The sequence below is a fragment of the Falco naumanni genome, chromosome 11 (assembly GCF_017639655.2).
Source record: "Falco naumanni isolate bFalNau1 chromosome 11, bFalNau1.pat, whole genome shotgun sequence".
Lineage (NCBI taxonomy): Eukaryota > Metazoa > Chordata > Aves > Falconiformes > Falconidae > Falco > Falco naumanni.
In genome coordinates, this window is record NC_054064.1 from 6,251,621 (window position 1) to 6,270,634 (window position 19,014).

General features: G+C 43.0%; 1 protein-coding gene across 4 annotated transcripts in view; it reads left to right on the forward strand.

Annotated features, from left to right (window-relative positions):
* The window catches only part of RASAL2 (RAS protein activator like 2), a 187,249-nt gene that overhangs the window by 22,051 nt on the left and 146,184 nt on the right, over positions 1–19,014 (forward strand). Inside the window, exon 1 of one of the 4 annotated variants that reach the window (XM_040610599.1) lies at positions 16,170–16,395. The exons of the other annotated variants lie outside the window; for them this stretch is intronic. Coding sequence (XP_040466533.1) covers positions 16,347–16,395 — 49 coding nt within the window. The 5' untranslated portion in view covers positions 16,170–16,346. Of the gene's footprint in view, positions 1–16,169; positions 16,396–19,014 lie in introns of those variants that run through there. 4 annotated transcript variants of the gene reach the window in all.

The following is a 19,014-nucleotide window of genomic DNA, read 5'->3' on the forward strand; positions in this document are numbered from 1 at the left end:
TTTTTTTTTTTTTTTGAGGTGGGTGCATATCAGTCATGCTCATTTCACACTGCTGGATTCCTCTGCATCCTCCAGGTACCGGGCAGCACTGTCATCCTGAACAACACAGCCTGCATTGGGTCCTCTGGTCGGTTTGGGAAGATTGTAAGTGACTGTTTTAAGTTGGAGTTTCTGCACATGCTCTGCTGTGTTGGAAAGCTTAATTAGAGGCTTCTCATCTTGTCCTCTGGACTTTGAGACAGAGCTGTACCACATGTGCATGCCATAGGTAGTTGCTGTGAAGGGATGCTTTCTGAGCCAGGGACTACACTCACATCGCTTCTGTCACTTGCTGATCCTGGGACGAGGTGGTTTCAAGATACAGCCTGAGGCACAGCCAGTCATGCTGGGAGGAAAGGTAGTAACATTGCTTTTAGTGCTGGGCAAAGGCTGTTGTGAATTTTACTCTGTTCATCAGTTTGCCACTCCCAAAGAAATGAGTAGTCTCTCCTTGTTGGATCACCTGTTTACTAGCCAAAGTTTAGGAATAGAAGGAAAAAGTAGTATGTGTACTGTCAAAGTAGCTGCTAAACATTTGATTACAGGGTTAGAAAGAAAATCACAAAACAAGAAAACGCAAGTACACATTACATGTGAAAATGAGGTTCTTCCTCGGCAGCTTCAGGAGCCTGGCAGCATGCTCTCCTGTCCTCACAGGGCTCGCTGGCTTTGGGATTTCTTTAGGTTTATCATTTACTTGCTTCTATTGCTAAAATCACTGCTGAGGGCAACAGTCTCCTTTACCCTAAAATAAAACAGCCTCGTACTTGTCCTCTGTCCAGGCTGGCCTTTGAGAAGTTGGGCTCAAGTGTGGGAGCAGGATAGTTCTCCCCTTGTACGCTCAGCTGGGATAAAAAGCAGGGTAAGAAGCTTTCCTTAATTTTTTCCACTTAATTTGTACATTACTCAGACTTCTGCTGGTTTTTTGCATCTCACAGCGTTTGTGGGGCTTCACTCAGCCTTTGACTGCTCCTCAGGGTTTGGGACTTCCATTGTCCCAAGGAAGCTTATGCGCTTCCTACCTTCCATCTTACTGTGAGCACTGCATGCAGGCGAAGCATGACAGACACGTGACAGGTTTGCCATTCCCTGGTTTGTATTTTTTTCCTCTAAGCTACCTTCCTTCCTTTCCCACCACCTCTTTTTAGCCTTTTTAGCCACTATAACGTTTCTGCTATAATTAGCACTGAGCATGACTGTCGTTATCTTCACAGAGTTTAATTTTTAAAAGACGGGCTGGAGGAAGTAATGCTCATTTGGCTGAAATCCTTTTATTGTTCTAGCCGAGTAGCCAGCTTGGTGATCATAACACAAAACAGATTTTTTTTAAAAAGTTACCTGCTTGTCCTCTTCAAGTCCTCAGTTTAGGTGGAGGACCTGATGTACATTGTAATGTGTAACTTAAATATTTAAATATTGTACACCACTACCCCCAGCCCCTCCCTAATGTGTGCACTGGTTTATTTTAATGTAGTCTGGATTTGTGTCAGTCTAATTTGTCTGTCTAGGTCATCAGTGAAAATAAGCTCAGGGTATTACACCCAACAACCATCAGAAGTATGTAAAGCAAACCTGATTTTTTGACTTGTTCCCTACTGAACAAGAGTTACGTGACGGTTGTAGATTTTGCAAAGGTTGAGTCTCAAATGTATAGAGGACAGAATTTTTCCTTGCTTTGAAGCTTGTGACAATTGAGGCTGAGATGCACTGGTGAGACGGCGTGGTGGAAACTCTGCTGCAGTATTTCCCTGGGCTGCCGTACCCTGTGCCCTGTTAACTTGGAGAGTACATGGATCCCAAGAGACTCTGCTGAGTCTCTTTTGCCTGCAGCTGCTCGTTGCTATTCATGAGCTCTGCTACACTCCTTTTCAGTGTTACTTTTGGTTTTTAATCAGTGGCTAGTATAGGATAGCTTTTTTTTTTTACCCCTTTCACCCTTTTCCTTTTAGCACATATGGGAGTGAATTTTTGGTTTTGTGTTTACTAGTGTGAAATCTGGGGGGGGGGGGAAACAGAAAGAAATTAAACAGGATATGGGATCATTAACTTTGACTTCACCTTGCAGCATCTTGCAAACAAATCAGCGCTATCGTAGTGCCCTTCCCAGAACTGGGTGTGGTGGTTGAAATAAAACACGTCAGGAGTACAAAGAGAACAGTGTCCTATTGTTTCGGAGCAGGCAGAAAGATGACTTCTGAAGGCTGAAGTGTTGGGTTTGGGTTTTTTTTTTAAAGTTAGGATATTTGTGCTGCTCTTGGTAGTTTTTCACCTATCTTTATTTTGTTGGTTATCTGAATAAAGTAATTCTACAGGGAGCCTTCAGGGCCAGTTTCTATTATTCGAAGCATATTTCGAAGTATCTACGCCAATTTAATTGAAGAATTTCAGCGAGTGGTAGCTTGGCTTTGAAGTGGTCCTCTGCACTAAGGGAGGGATTTCACTGAAGGAGAGACTCCCTTGACAGTTTTCTCGATATTTAGCCTCAGAGAAATGTTTGTATCCCTTTCTCTTCCTTGGCATTATTGTTTTACAGTCATGCTTACAACTATCTTGAATTTGATTGTTAGTTTTCAAACTGGGATTTTCCTTATGCACTTTATGAACATGATGCCATGCAGAATTCAGTCTTACGCATTAATACCCAGTCTAGACTTAGTGCCTAAATAGCAAACCAGGCAAGAAGGCTTCCTGTATACCTGATTTAAGTTTCCTTGCTGAATAAAACTGTTCTTACTATCATTTCTTAACTGGCACTAGTCCCAGAAGGTTTGTAGGCTAGGTGCTTATGCATATCCATGTCCTGCTTTGTGATTTTTACCCGTGTATGGGGTCTAAAGTGTATCTGGTGTTAAGCGTATTACTGATGCTCATCTTAGAGGGATGAATAAAATAGCTGGCTATGGCACAAGGATGACTGGCTGAAAGCTCGAGGATTTGTGTTATGCAGGAGAAAAGCCTTACAGACTGTAAGGCAGTCCCTTGGATCTTGGAGCCTGAGCCTCCCAGAGAGCCCTGGATGGTGGTGCAGTGTAACTAAAGATAAAAGGAAAACCAGGTCTAGTAAAAGCATAATTTACGATTGTGGCTTCCATGTGCCAAATAACTGTATGTGGAGATGGTCATCCTCAATAACATAAGGTGTGGGTGCTGTGTTTGTAATTTTATTTACTCAAAAAACTAGACTGCGGTGGTTTTTTACTTTTTGAGTTTATTTGCTCAAAAAAGAGACTGAGTGTGTTTGGGAGGAGGTGGTGTTAGGGTGGTTTTTCCACTGGCAACATGGAGTGGAGCTCCTTCCTATGCAGGCACCTACTGCTATGGTGCATTGGCATATATGAGCACAGCCCTGACTCGGGCATTTCAGCAATTCTCTTACTGATGTCAGTTTGAATAAAGCAATGCTTGACAGTTTAGAGCAATGTTTTTCTTTTTTAAACTTTTGTTTTTATTTACAACCAGCATTGCTCAATGTGGGAAATGAAAAGGTTTCTCTTTAACAGCTGTTGTTACTCCTTTCCTACCTGATCTTTCAAATAGATTCTTTGGGTGCTTTTCTGTCTTGCCTGTGTTTTCTTTTGGAGCAGATCTGACAAAAACAGTTGATTGAAAAAAACCCTCAATTTATAATTCAAGTATCCTGCTTCACCACAAACCCGATGAGATGTTAGCTTCCTAAAAGTATCGTCAGAGCAATCATTCCAGGCTGTTTACCCCAGTGGACTAATGTTTAATGCTTGTTTGCTTTGGATATATAAAAATACAAATTTTTAAAACTTCTATTTCAGACTGAAAGCTTAGACTGCGTAAGATGTGAGTATGCTAGAGCAACATGTGTTAGTCAAATGAGATAAAATATTTCATGTCCTTCAGCTCTGGTAACGAAAAGGCCACAGTCTGTGGAATCCCTAATGCCAGCTGTGTTTAAAGTTGCTGACTGTTGGCCTGTGGCTGTTCACTGCTCATACAGCATTACACTGTCATAGAGACAGTCCAAGCTGTGTGCAGTTTTCAGGTTTTTTTATAAAGAAAAAACAAACATATGCACCAATATAAGCAAAGAGGTATCTGAAAGATGCAAAATAAAAAGCAGGCAACAAAGCATGTTTATTTATGAGAGTTCCTTTGCAAATAATCTCGGTTTTGACTATTGTTTGCCACACCTTCATTTCTTTATCCCTTTTCCCTTTCGTTCGGATTCGTAAGTCCTGCAGCTTTGCCAAATTCCTTGAAGAGAGGAGTAATAAAGTGATAGCACTTCCAAGGAATGCAGCGTCACATCTCTGTGCAGCTTTCCTTAGCTTTGCTCTTTGACAGCTTGGTCTCTGCTACATACAAATAATCCTCCTCCTTTTTAAAGGGCTTTTCCTGTGTGTTGAATTGCATGTAATATAGATACAGCAGCTCCTAATAGGTGCTTTTTTTTCTTTCTCCCCATTGTAAAGGGGAGTAATGGAGAAGCTTTTCCTTTTCTCTAACCACTGTTAGAAAAAGAGCAATACATAGCATGGCCAGGATGCAAATAGAACTGCTATTTGTGAAAGATCAGTATGTTGTGCCATGGAGTGTTTGAAAAGGGATGATAGCCATGTGCAGACTTGATGATATCTACATACTGGGTACTTATAAAAAGAAGAAATTGTGATATTTAGAAAAATGAAATATTTCCCCAAATATTTTCTGTTCTCCAGAACCATGGTCTTTAAGTGTATGACTAAGATAAAACTGAATTAATCTGAAGTTGTAGAAACATGCAGATATTTGACTAATTGCAGTAAGCCTGACCTGAGAAGGTAAATACCTGTTTTACAGTGCCATTTCCACAAGAAAACAGTCAGAAATGTGTTTCTTTGAAGGATGACTCCTTAGGCTACATCGGAATTTTATTAGGGGGCTCCTGGGATTAGTTTGCTTTACAAAATTCATTGTGCTGCTGTAGTAACTCTCCCCATGCCAGAGGGTAGGGTGAACTGTCGAAGGGCTGTTGGTATGAGCAATTCACTGACACATCTTCCTTACTTCAGGAGAAGCTGCCTTCTGAAGTCAGAATCATTTTCACAACAATAAAACTGTTAAGTACAGCTCTGTAATTCTTACTTTGCTAATGCAGTTAGGAAACCCTCTGATTTAGATGCAAGCTGAGAATTTCTATCTCTAATCTGCTGTGGAAAGGCAAATTAGAGTTCACTGATGTATTTCTAAATGTGGCCTGTTGGAAATAAAATTCTTTGTAGTGTAATTTGTATTTATTTTTTTTTAAATAGCACGATGTATTATTCCATGAGTAGGTAGTATCTTGTGGCTGATAACCACATGGCTAGTCTTCCCTTCTGCCATTGCAGTTCCCTTGCAACAGCAACGTTTCCTTTCAAAATACCATTGATTGAGTTGTAGCCCCTTGGGGGGCTGTATTTAGACTCGCTGTTAATAGATCAGTTCGTTCATGTAATTACCGAGCTCCGACAGGGTGGCTTCTGTAGCTCAGTGCGCGTTATCTCTTTACATTCGCTCTCTGTGAATCGCAGATTCATTCACCTCACCTTCGTGCTTGGTGAGGAGTTTGTGGCTCTAGAAAACGAAGAAACTTTTGTAGCTCCCAGCAGACCTTCTAATAAATTTTTAGCAAGTTCCATTTATCTGTGAGATAGGAAAATATTTTCCTGTCTGATTCTGTGTCATGACTTCATTGGCTTGAAATGACACGTAGTGCTGTAAGCCGAAGTGCCTCTCTCCTGCTGGGATGTGTGTGTTTCTGTCTTTGTCACTTGGAGTAACAAGTGAACTGCTGCCTGTGTTGGGAACGGGCTTCACCGAAAATCCTTGGTGAAGGATCATACGTGAAGCTGTACCTGGCTTTGCAGCGGCTCCATTCCCTGCAGTCAAGTGAAGACTGGTGACGTTTGAGACAGGATTTTTTTTTTTCTTAGGCTTTTTCCATGATTTTAGTTCTGTTTCAGTATTATGTTGTGGAATGAATGAGGCAGTGCAGAGAGAGAGAGAAAGGCTTTGTGGTTTTTATTAGCAGCAACTGTGCAAGCAAACTTAATTTGGCATTCTTAAGTCCGTTGGTGTTTTTCCAACTTTACCCCTCAGCTGTTGCTAACTGCATTGCAGAGGACTGTGTAATCTAGCAATTTCTCATTGTCTCCAGTCCCTGCCATTTATAAATGGGGATTCAGATCACATAGCAGATTAAGTGAGCATTCTCTTTTATTTTTAATTTTAATACAAGTATTTCCTTAATTCCTTGGAGAAATATACCTGACGCTTACTAGCCTGCGGATAAGTGCTTGTTAGCTGTGGTGAAAAATACCTGTATGATCTTGTCCCATACGGTTTTATAGGAAAGAAACAGTTATATACACTTTGCTTATTATACTTCCTATATTTCATATCTTCTCTCATCCGCAAAACAACCAGTCTGGCTTTATTCTTGCTCTTCTTCCTCCTCTCTCATTTCCTTCTATAGTCCATGGTCTATCTTGTCTCTTTTGTCTGTGTGCTTCCCTTCCTTACCGCTGCCTAACATGGAGCGATGTGCCTTCTTGCTGAATTTTATTTCAAAACTCATATTTTTTTGATGGTGATGTCTTCACCTGTGCTCTTTTTCAGTCCATGGAGAATTGGAAAGATTTTCAGCAGCTGCCACCAAGAGGCCAAGCCTTCTCTTCTCTTTGTGACAAAGGGACAATCTCTCTGGTCCCCTTGCCCAACTTACAAGTTTGTACGTTACTCAGGAGAATAAATGCATGAGAGGATTTGTGGGTTTCACTCACCCTACCCCGATCTTTGAAAACAACCATTCTGCATAAAACTATTTTGCACAAATTATTCTAGCTGGTTATTGACATGTCAGTGGTGAATTAGCATTTGAAACCATGCTCTGAGGGTCCAGAGTGCCTTTTGCCTTTCACGAAAATGGTATCCCAGAGGTGTCTTACAGTTGTGGGGAAGGCTTCTCTCTCGGTAAGTAAATTTTGAGCTGTGTACCGCTTCCACTGGTTGCAGTCCCACAGCCTGTCAAATGTCTGACATAGCCCCTCTTAGAAAAACTTGAGCGACTTCAGCATAACACTCAGCTGCACCTTAAAGTTTTTCAGCCGACTGTTGACTCATAGTTAGACTCACAAGAAAGCAATGACTGTGGTCGAGTCAACTGTTGCTCATGCATAAAGATATTCCTAATTTTTTCAGTAAAATGAGCGTCTATCTCATAAATACTTCTCCTGCTTCATGCTTTCACCCTCTCCAGACAAACTTTTGAAGAGGAGGCCAGTGAGGAAGGTCAGTGGGTTTTCCTGAATTGTAGTTCAAACAAAAGCCCAGGATGACAAACATAGAGGAGGGGAAAATTCGCTAATTTTCATTTGGTAACACAGCTAGAGTCTGGTGTGAAGATGTAATTTACTTTTTGGGCTACAATATCTTGTAGCTTTTTTTTCTCTTGCCTACTCTAAAAGACAAGTGCCTGCCCTGTGGCAGAGTGTGCGTGTGCTCATGTGAAGATCTCTGCAGGAAAGCAGATGAGGAAGAGTTGTGCAAAACAATTGAAAATGACTGCCTTTCTGTTCTACTAAAGGAAAAGCAATTGCTTCATTAACTACACGTTTGGACTTTCACACAGCCAATGTATATAAATCCATGATTTTTCAGAAATGGCAGTTTTGATTCCCATGATGACATGAGATCGAAATGCTCATTTGAGGTTTTATGAGGAAAAATACATTCCTTTGCACGTGGATTGCCACGGGCTTTTAGGGTTATTTCAGAGAGCAAATTACAAGATTCTCATGCGGTTCTGAACTCTTCTGTTTTCCTTATGAGTGTGCTTAAGTTTAGGGTTTGAGAATGGGTTTCTGGCAGCTGTCTGCCAACTGCGAAGGCGTGCAATCTCATATGTAGTCGCAGCGATTAAAAATGTCTGGTTTGTGGTGGGGGAGGAGGGAGATCCCAAGAGGAGAAAGGCAGAGACTGGCCAGTTTCTTCTCCTGTCCTGGAGGACCCAAACACCCTGGCTTCTCTCTCACTGCCAAATTTTTGCTGGGAGGATCACTCTAGGTGGAGGGTGGATTTGCACCGTCCTCTGCCGTAAGCCCACAGCCCCTTTTGGGGACCACATCCTGAGTGTGGTTCTGATGGTTATTATGTGCTGGAGCAGTTTCATAATAACTAAAGAGCATCACAGCTCCCTGCCACCAGAATTTTTTCCCCTTTTATACTGGCTCCATAGCTCAGTAGTCCCTTTTAATGAAGGTTTGGAGATGGAGGATAGAGGGATGCTCCAGTACTGAGGAGTGACCTGCAACTGCTGGTGGGGTGCACGGATTGTAGGACTTGGATTTTTTTGTTTTGTTTTGTTTTTTCTTCCTCCCCCCGCTTTTGGTGGCCATGAGCTGTCTCAGGGATGCAGTTGCCTGGAAAGGTGACAAGCGTGGGAGCTGTGGAGACAAACGGGCTTGTACCTCTTGCATGTTTAAAACTTAACCTTAAGGCTTAGGGGAGTATTTTAATATTTTAAGAGCCATGAGAATTATTTTAAGTAGGTGAGAGGGAGACAAATTGTTAGGTGTTGAGAAAAGTTTTTAAAAAATGGCACTTTTTTTGGGGTTGGCTGGCTGTCTTGGTAAAGAAAATCCTTATGTTAATTAACATCTGCTGCCTCCTCTGAGGTTTATTGCAGATGTCGATATCCTATTCCAGGCTTCAGGAGTTACCAATAAAACTGCAAATGATTAAGTCTGATATCACTGCGGGGGTGACTGAGAATGAGGGAGGTAGATATCTTTGAGTCTCTTCTACCTTGCAGAGTAGACAAAGCTCCAGTTACATTCAGTTACTTTATAAATAACAAAACACACAGTTACGAAAGTTAAGGTAGTTTACTAACACAGTAATAGTGCTGTTTTGTTATTTTAACTTGGCAATATTCTGTAATAAAATCAGTAATTTATTAGCATACTAGTGAATTGTGTGCTCTGTATGTGGAGCACCAAGAAGTAAGGTTTGTTCCTTTGTCTTTCTAGAATCCTTTGGCTGGAGATCCTCCTCCGAAAGGAGTGCAGGGTAAAGCAAGGTCTGACGTGTTTCTCTCTGCACTGGGGCTGAGAACAAAATTGTTAATCTCGCCTCCCAGCAGAGCCGGTGGCAAGAACCATGAACAGTCCTGTGGTAACAGCAATCGGAATTGAGATGGATGTTCTGCAGGTGCAAACAGCATTTCCTCCCTGTGCTGAACACAGGGTGATAGAAATACACTTGTCTCAAACGCATTCCAAATTGCTTTTCTAGAGAGATGCTATGTCCATTTTCAGCTTATGTACATCTGTTTACACTGGGCTAAGGACTGCAAAGTCCTGTGTGAGGACCAGGAGAGTACGTAAAGACAAAACTGAAGTGCACATTTCTTCTGTGTTCTCCCCACTTAATCTATTGCAGATACCTGATCTTTTTTTAGCTTCCCATCCTCAGCCTCCCTGACTTTCCCCTTCCCTTCTTTCCTCCCTTACATTTTTCTAATGTGTGGCTTGATTAGGAAGGTGTAATCTCTTCATTGTTCATTTCACTTAAAAGCACCTTAACCTGCAGAATGAACCACTGGCTGTTTGTTGTTCAGTTTCCAGTAAATTTCTGTTAATTTTAAAATTCCAATAAGTTGTCTTGATTCTGGGTCATTCACTCAAGGTTTAACTCTGGTAAACCTAATTTGTTCATCAGGGATGATGTGCTAGAGGTGAGAAATGCTTGTCACAGTGTAGCATGTATTTTGGGGGAGAACTTCTTGCCTTATCCTTGCAGGTTCTGTGTGTGGGCAGAACAGGCAATTGCATGCAGTAGCAGACTGCCTATTCCATTCTGCAGCCACCTGTAGCTGCAGAGATTGCCCTGCAGATCCCAACAACTTCTCGAAGGACAGACATGAGATCCCCTCTTCTAGATTCACTGTACTTGACCTCCACAACCCGCTGTCAGAGGACCTGGCCTCATCTTCCTGGCCTCTTGGTTTTTTTCCTACTATGAAGTGTGCAAAGCATGGGTGAGAGAAGCTGCAGGGAGAAGGCGACTTCTTCCAGAGGAGCTGGGTTGTCGGGGAAGAAAGGGAGATCTGTTTTGGGAATGAGCCTGAAGTTTGAAAAAATAGAGGCAAAACAGCTCTTGGAAACCTCGGCGAGAACTGTACCACACACATTCAGGCCTCCACAGCCATGGTGAAGCCATGATTGTTGGGGGGAGGATGAACCTCAGCCCTGTACTGAGAACTTGCTGAGCTGCTGGTAAAGTTCAATTGTGCGGACAGTAAGATGTAGGTAAAATGATGGGCTCTGTTGGAGAGAATTCATGCTGCATGTAGAAGAGGGTGACTCCATGTTTGCAACTTTCTCTACAGTGGTGGGGTGTTTTTTTTCCTATCAAGGGTTATTAGAGACATTTGGTTTTGACATCTTGGATTCAAGAAAACAATGTCATTTTGTCAGCACGTTTCTGGAAGCGTCTGTGGTTCTCCCCACACACACCGCCTCTTGCTATAGATGTCTTGTAAAGCTTTATTGTTATATCAGTCATGGCAGCATTAGTAATGCCTGCAGTTATTGATAATTTTCCTGTGTTTCAAATTTTGCTAAAGCAAACCAGACACACAGAGCTGCTGTTGGCATTTAGACGTAAAAATAAATATACTTCTGCTCCCCAATAAAGACCATCTCTGGAGACAAATTTATAGTGATCTTCAGTCTATGTAGTCTCAGTGCTCTTTTCCTTGGCTGTCTTGATTCCTAGTTAATGTGCAGAGACACATGGTACTGAAGAAGCTTAAAAAGCTGAATTTTTCAATTAGATGATTTTTCCATGTTGGACACAATTTGCAGGGCTGGGAGCTGGGGAACTGGTGAATATCTCTAGAGATAAACTTCAGAGGGAAAAAAAAGGACATGTGAATTTTTTTTTTTTTTTAGTAATCCAGCAGGTCTTTTATCCGTTGGTTTTTTTTGTTGTTTTGTTTATTAAAAGAAAGTGTTTGAATGCAGACTGTGTAAATACTTTGAGAATGATTGAAACTATTAATGCATCATTGATTTCCTCCTTTGACTTGTCTGTTAGGTATTTAATCTCTCCTTTTTAAAATATGTGTGCTTTTCGGTTTCAAAAGCAGCCTCCCACTGTCCTTCGCATAGCGGGAAGCATCTCCTGCTGGCTTTGTCACTTTGCCAGCCTCAAGACTTTGCTTTCCAGGGTGGTTGAACTCCTTGGACTTTTCCTGTCCTTGTGCTGGAGCTGGTGGAGTCAGGGAGCAGACTCCCCCATTGCATGCTCAGCTTTGTGCCCGGCCACGGCCATCTGAACCAAATTAACCTGTCTTGCCTCAGCAGCGCACGCGATGATCCCATGGCTTCGTTGCCAAACCCGTGGCTGGAGCTCTCTGAAAGGACTCGCAGCGGTCTCCTGGATGCTCCCTGTCCTCCTTTTTTCTGTACCTCCTTTCTCTTTACTTAAGCCAGTTGTAATAATGTTTTGTTAGATGGTCGCTGGTGATGAGGCTTTTTTCATAGTAACAACTGCTATAAAAAATGGCCTGAACCGCATCTGTTTCACAGAGTTCTGTAATGATTCTGTTTTTAAGAATAAATTTAACTAAAAAAAAAAAAAAAAAAGGTAAAAATGGGAAATGGTCGGCTGTTCTAGGTCTGTGCAGGGACTGTGTTTTTGAACTTCTGAAACAACTTGTTAAGTTGAATGCCTGAGAAACAAAGTAATTTGACTCATTGCTTATATTTAGTATCATTACCTACTGCATTAGGTTCTGTTTTCTTCTGAGCATTAATGTTTTTGGTCAGGAAGGTTAACAGGGAAAACGCCCAGCAGAAGGCATTTTTGTGCTTATCAGAGGGCAAATGCATGGAAAACATCAGGTCACTGTACTGGGTGTCAGCTTTTCTTTTTTGGTTGTTTTTTTTTTTTCTTCTTTTTTAAGAGTCTGTAGAAGGAGCAGTATTCAAGGGTGGGGAGAGGATGTCCTTCCTTTCTGGTAAAGCCTGTAAAATTGGAGGTGCTAGTGGATACTTAGTACAAATGTGGCCTGGAATCTTAACACCCTCTTTGTTTTGATCCAGAATCACGTATCTTAAATATGGGATCCCAAGCTTAAAATGTATCCTGCAATCCAAGCTACCCAAGGTGATAGCTTCTGGTTTTGAGTATATTTGTAATTGAAGCAAAAATTCTAATTTCAGTTTTTGTATGTAATATTAAAAATATGATTGACCGTATGTTTTGTTAGGAACAAGCTTTTACTGCAACTTTCAATAATCATATGGCAAATGAAGGGGAGATGCCCAGGTTTAACGTGCTGCTTGTGAAGCTTTAAACTAAAGTATTAAATCTTTGAAGATTGTTTGAAAATCCTAGGTGCCAAGAAAGAGAGCCATGAACGTGGGCAGGCTCAGCTGCGGAAACTCCTTGTGTTTCTGGAACGAGGTGAGAAGCTGTAATCGGCTTTTAGCACAGGAGTGTACAACATACTGGTCAGGTTGGTGTGTAACAGGTGAAAGCCCCTAATGCCAGGGAAGCGGGGCTGAGTGAAGGTCAGCGGAAGGGTTTAAGCACAGTTTTGTTGGTCTGAAGTCAGGGTGCTGCTGTTCTCTCCGTTCCCATCTCTGTATGTTACAGTGTTGGTCTATCCCAGAAAACCTGTTCAAGGGGTTAACTGGCCAGACTCCTCTTTTTATGTGACCTTAAATAAATACCACGTTCAAAATCATTTTTCCTCTCCTTATGGGCTGTGAGAAGCGGCATAGCTGCTATGGTATTTTGCCCTTTCTGAAAACATGAAGAGCTGTGTCTCCTCAGAGTGCAGTTGGTGGAAGTGACAGTGTTTTCTTACCCTTGCTCCCAAGCCATCTCATCCTGGAGCTTGTTATTTTTATTACGTGGAACCCCCTCTGTAACCAGGCTGAGGAGCCTCTGCTGCCTGAAGTAATCGCTCTTTAAATTGATACAAATTTGAGGCATCGTGCAGAGTCTTGCAGTGTCTCCTGAGATTCTCTGTGATAATTGCATCATCCTGCCAAGGAACCCCTGTTAATATTCATGCAGTAATTGTTTCAGTACTTGGCAGAGATGAGGGCGTTAATGTGAAGCCTTCTTCTGCTGACGCCTATTAAAGAAATGATTTGTGTTTTGCACTGTAGCGGTGATTTCATTACAATTGAACAATGAAATTCTGGATGTCTTTGGGTAGATGTGCACATAAACACTTGTATTGAGGCAGTTAGCTGGCATGTTGGACTACACGAACCTCGCATTATCTTGTGTACAGATGAGTTTCCCAAATGAGACTTGCGTGGTATTGGCGCTGGTGCCGGTCACAAGGTGAGCTGTGAGCTTCCTGACCTCTCAAGGGCTACCCAAGAGTTTGGGGATGGTCCTGTGCTGTCCCTGGATGTGCACATATGTATCCAAGCACAGTCCTATGGCATGGTATATGTCTGCATGGCTGGGCAGTCTTAAGTCCAGTTGATGTGGACTCACATTTTGTTGTTGGAGACAGTTAATGTTCTGGGTTTGGGTGTTTTTTTTTTCCTCTTTTGACTCATCGTGTTATAGATAGAGGTTGATCACAGGGCCCGCTTGAAAGATTAGCTAAGAAGAGTTTGCCAGAATAACAACTTGCATGGCCAGTTCCCTGCCTGTATCTCGGAAGCTGTCAGGAGAGAAGAGTGAGAGGTGAGCCAACGTCTGGGTTAAGAATTCTGGCAGGGCACGGGCCAGCTGTGGCACGCAGGGTGGCTGCTGCTGGCCAAGGGGAGCAAGCACAGAGGGAGGCTTTCTCTGTCAGACTCCTACATGCTAGCATGTTGTTTCTGGTTAAATGGAAATTAAGGTTTGAAACTGTGCGCAGTTTCTCCATAAAAATGCGTTGCTTTTTCAGCTTGGACAGTGGAAGAAGGAGAAGCCACCCTTTAGCAGAGGCCTGACGAGCTTGCACACTGCTTGCCCTGTGCTCCCCTGCTTCTCTGTAATCGGACTTCTCTCTCTTATGTGGAGGGTTGTTGTGAAACTTGTCCCACGTACCCTGGGAAGATTCATGTGAAGTCTGATTTTAAGAGCAGCTCTCATTTTTTTGACCCCAACCCCTGGATCTTGCAGTCGCATGCCTTAAAGGATATCAGGAATTTAATTTTAGCTTATTTTTGTGAGAATTTGGGTTGCCTTGAAAGAAAGGGTGGAAAGAAGAGAAGAGGTGGACTGTGGAATCTGCTGTTGCCATATTAAGAAAAAATGGGGGATCTTTTAGTAGCCAACTTTGCAAGATGGTAATAAAAAGGATGTTTGTTGAAGTTGCAGATCTTTCAGTGTTTCAGCTTAGATGTAATAAAGCTCTTCTGTGAGATGAGTGGTCTTTGTCAGAAAGATAAATAACGTGTCTGTCTGAAAAGGCATAAGATGGCAGGTTTTTCAGACAGGCACTTAGCATCCTAGCCCCAAGTATTGCCAAGCTGTCAGCTTTCTTTTCACTCAGCCTTTTGTGCTGGCCACTGTGTGACTTGGTTTGAGAAAGCCCGCAGTGGTCAGACACTATTTCATTAGTGTTACCAATAAAGCTACTGGCTGCTGAAGATCCCAGACCAAGAACTACTATAACTTCGGTATACTGTCAGAGACAAGGGAAAAATTCTCGTGCTGTGAAGCCACATGCAAGGGCCTTTCCTGCCCTAGGAAGAAGTCCAACAGGCTTTCATTTTCCAGCAGCTGGGCTGCTGCAAGCAGAAAGGCCACTATGGCTGTGTCCTGGCCAAGGGTGAGGATGGTCACTGTTTGGCTGACACTTGGTGATGGACCAAAGCTGCCCAGTCCATCTTCCTTTTTCTCTTTTTCCAAGGATGCTTGGATGCAGCCAGCCTCCTTGATGGCAGCAGGCTTGCAGGTTTGGAGGGTTGCTGCTGCAGCCTGTTGCAGCTGGGGAGGATGGGCAGTGGTCTGTGTCTGGCTGGCTCCTTCCACAGACCAGGTAGGATGCTTTCCAGAGCCACCCAGCTTGGCACAGTCTGCAGCAGGACATATGTGAGCGCAGCAGTAGGCAGAAGTGGCTGCTGCCATCTCTCTCCTGGGCTCTGCTTGCCCTTGTTCATCCTCCCTGCCAAGCGCATGAGCCTGTTGGAGATCCAGCAGAACAGTCAGAGCCATTGTTGTCTGTTTTTGGAGCGTTCTGCATCTGGAGAACTTGACCTGCCTGCTGTCTTTATCTCTCAAGAGAGCATTTGTGGCCAGCAGTGAGGCAAATGTTAGTGCCCCCTGGGATTGTGCAGAAGGGTTTGATGGCATGTCTGATGGACACTGGTGGATCTGTTCTCCAGTTTGCTCAGAGGTAGAGCTGCCATGAATTAAATGCCTCAAAATGGTGGAGGAAAGCCTACTGAAGACTAAGGGAGCCTGAAGCTTTGTGGGGTGAGGCGAAGGTGTCTCAAAACAGAAGCAGGCTGTTCATGAAACACCATCGGAGAGGATGTCGTTCACTCCGGTCTAGTCCCTGTACACACACGCACTCCTGCCAGGCTGACCTTGCTCCTGAGAGCCGGTGGCTGCCTTGTGGGGCAGCGCTGGTAGTCCTGGCCATGTGGTCTGACACAGACATGAGCCAAGTTTCCCCCCTCCCCCCGACTCGTTCATGGCACCTACATTGCAAGGTGCAGCAGTTACAGCTGGTGGTGCCTCTTCTGGGGCTCGTTTCTGCATCTGTCTCCCCCTCGTTTTGTGTTCTGTCCCTGAAGCGATACAGATGCTTCTGAAGTCCTTCATTCAGGCACTTGGAAAGTTTACAGGACGCTTCGTACTGGAAATCCAGGAGACCTCTCCAGAGGAGGAAGCAGCGTCTCCTGTTTGTCTTGACTTATTCTGTCATAACAATGGCTTCAGAATTTGCCTAATTTGAAAGCGAGTTTTAATCTGATGGGAAGACGTTTGTGTATTTAAAATAGTTATTCCTTGCTGGAGCCTCTCCCTTCTTTTGTCCTTCTCCGCTGGACTCTTCGGCTTCACTCAGCTAATATGCAGTGCTTGTTTACAGCAGAGATACTGGAGCATGAAGAAGGAAGTCACTAAGTTTAATACTGATTCGGTTCCAGGCTTCCTGTGCGTGTGCGTGCACACGTGTGTGTGTGTGTGTGTTTCAGCCTTGTTCATCCAGACGCTGTGCAGCCTCAGTAGAAAAAGCCAAGGGGCCAGTGGAGACGCAAGGACTAGATGCAGACGGGTTTTTTTAACTCTTCCACCCAGTTTGGTCCTGAGCAGGTTTAGACAACGCGGGTAAAAATTCCAGTATGGCAAGCCTGGTGAGGAAGGTGCTAGTGCAGACAAAGCCGTTGAGTGGTGAGTATGAGAAACATCTTGCCTGATGGGAAAGATAACTGATCAGAAAATGTTGGTTTAGGTGCCTAGGAGGAGGAACGTGGTAGCAGGCAGAGAGCTGTTGGGTATTGTTGTTTTTCCTCTTCCATTTCCAGTGTGAGATGGCTACCTGGAAATGCCAAAACCTTTGTCTGTGGAGAAGGTGGCTCTCCAGAGGAATGTGCTAGTTATGGGGCACGGTCACTTTTAGTCTGCTCCTTAGCCAGCCCCAGGATTTCTGTCTTAGCTGGGCTAAATAACAGCAGCGATCCGTGTAAGTAGGATGGCTTTTAACTTGGGAGGTTCGGGAGGAGTGGGGAGCTTGCGGGAGACCAGCATCGTGTAAAGTGTTGCGTCAGTTGTGACTGTACCAAAAGATGAGATTGAGACGAAAACAATGTTCATAAGCAAGCTGTAGGAGAAACAATTTTATTGCTTTATTTTTATTCTTTTGAAGTGGTGGCAAGTACCTAACTGGATTTCAGCAAGGTGCTCTCATGTTGCAGTGGTTACAGAAATCGTCGTCAGCAGTGTTGTATATTTTGGATTTTAAAATATTCCAGTAGCAGCACCAGCCTGTGCCTGAGGTTTTTTCATTTAAATTTATGGTGTTTATCCAGCTCTTAATTGTGCAAATTACAGTAATTATAGAGTGTGATTATATGTGTACCCGGTGAGTGTTTTTAAGAGGCTGGCTTACATTTCAGGAATTTATTTTATTAGCCTTGTGTCTTTCTGGTGCAAGCATCCTTTCTTCATGCTGCTGTACTGCAAAGCAAACATCATAAACTGCCACAGCAGGAAACAATTTTGGCAGTGGCATCTCTGAGTGAATCAATCTGTAATAGGGCAGAAGGCTCTTTGATAACTAGGACTAATTAGGACTGATTTGGTGAGTTACGGGAGACCGAAACAACCCTTCCCCAAGCAGAGCAACTTCTCTCTGCTCCAGGGTTTGGTAAGGACAGGAGGGCACAACTGGAACCATGTGGTAAGGTTGTGCAATGCCGATTTTAGTAATATATAAACTTTAATGAAATGTTGTTCTTGGAAAACACGACTTTTGTGTGAGTTATTGGCTGCTGCTAATTTGTCCCAAGGCTGCAACTGAGCCTGTGTTTGTGGCAGGGACAGTGCAGACACAGATGTAAGCAGCGTCTCTTGTGTAGAAGTTACAGGCTGAATGTGTAAAGTATTGCTTTGGCCTTTGCTAGGGAAGAAATCTCGTTGGCAATCTGTTCCCTCCTAGCCCCAAATTTACTAGTCTCTCTTTGCTCACCCAAGACTTCTGAGAAACCATGAATTTCTGCCTCTAGGAAAAATGGAGATATCACTTGAAACAGAGTAATCTCCTTCATTCCATTGTGACAGAGGTGGCATGACAAATACAGCAAACTGAAGAGGAGATCTCCCAGATCTCTCTGTAAATAACTTGGGGCTTCAGGTAAATTAACCAGTCTTTACAAAAAGAAACTGGATAAAAATAAATAAATGCATTTCCTTGCTTCGGAGATAAGGAGATTGGAATGATTCTAGCTGAAATGTCACTTGAAAAACAGGCAATCTGCAAATTAACGTAGAAGGGTTTTTGTAGGGAAGTCTAGCAGGTGTTAAATGACTGAAACGTGCATTTACCTTGCATAGATTTCTTCAGAGAAGTTGCAGACCATCAGCGTTTGAAAGCACAATTCCTTGATGAGGGAAACATAGCCCATAAGGAAACATGTAGTAAGTTCTGAGTTGGTAACTTTTAGCATGATTTCAGAGTCTCTGGAGAGAGTTGTGGGTGTTTTGGGGGGGTTGTTTGTTTGTTTGTTTGTTTTACTTTAATTATTTACACTGTGTGGATGTGTTGAATGCTTTTTTCTAAATACCTGCAGGATGTTAGGAAATTTAGGATGCTACGAGAATGGTATGAAACACAACTGATGGGAGGGTGACCCCAGAGGAGGCATACCCATTGAAAAACTGTTTGGGCAGGGTGTAGAAATACAAACACACCTTCTGCCCCATGGAAAGTGTGTGCTTGAAGCTAGTTTGGTTTCTTCATTTGGGGAAGGCTGGATGCTGAGACCTCAGTTCCATAATCCCAGCCTGCTGCCAGATCTTCATACTGGTGCATGGATAAAAGGAACACTGCAATGAGTGGTCAGATGGGAAAAGAAATGGCACAGGAAGAAAACATAGAGCAGTGTAAAGGACACTTCCAGTATTTATCTTCCGGTGTGTAAATTATGAGGAGCAGCAAGGGTATAGATCTAGACTTTATTCTGTGTTATCGCATGTAATTTTGGCAGAAGAAAAGTCTGCAGGAGAAGAGGCTGATAAGCATTTTGCCTTTACTGTGTAGGGTCTGTGTCTGATTACCACTCTTCTCATACCATCGAAAAAAATAATCTTCTTTCAGTCTTACTTCCTAGTGAGAGATTTACTTACAGGGTAGTTGAAAGCGATCTTGGATCTGTATGTTTCAAATTTATGTATTTGCTTTACCACCAAGAACTCGCAGCAGCTTTCAGAGGTTTTGAGATTAACTAACTAAAGGAAGGAACATCAGTTTTTAGAAGGGACTTCTAAGTGGCAACTTCTCTGTAAGAGCAG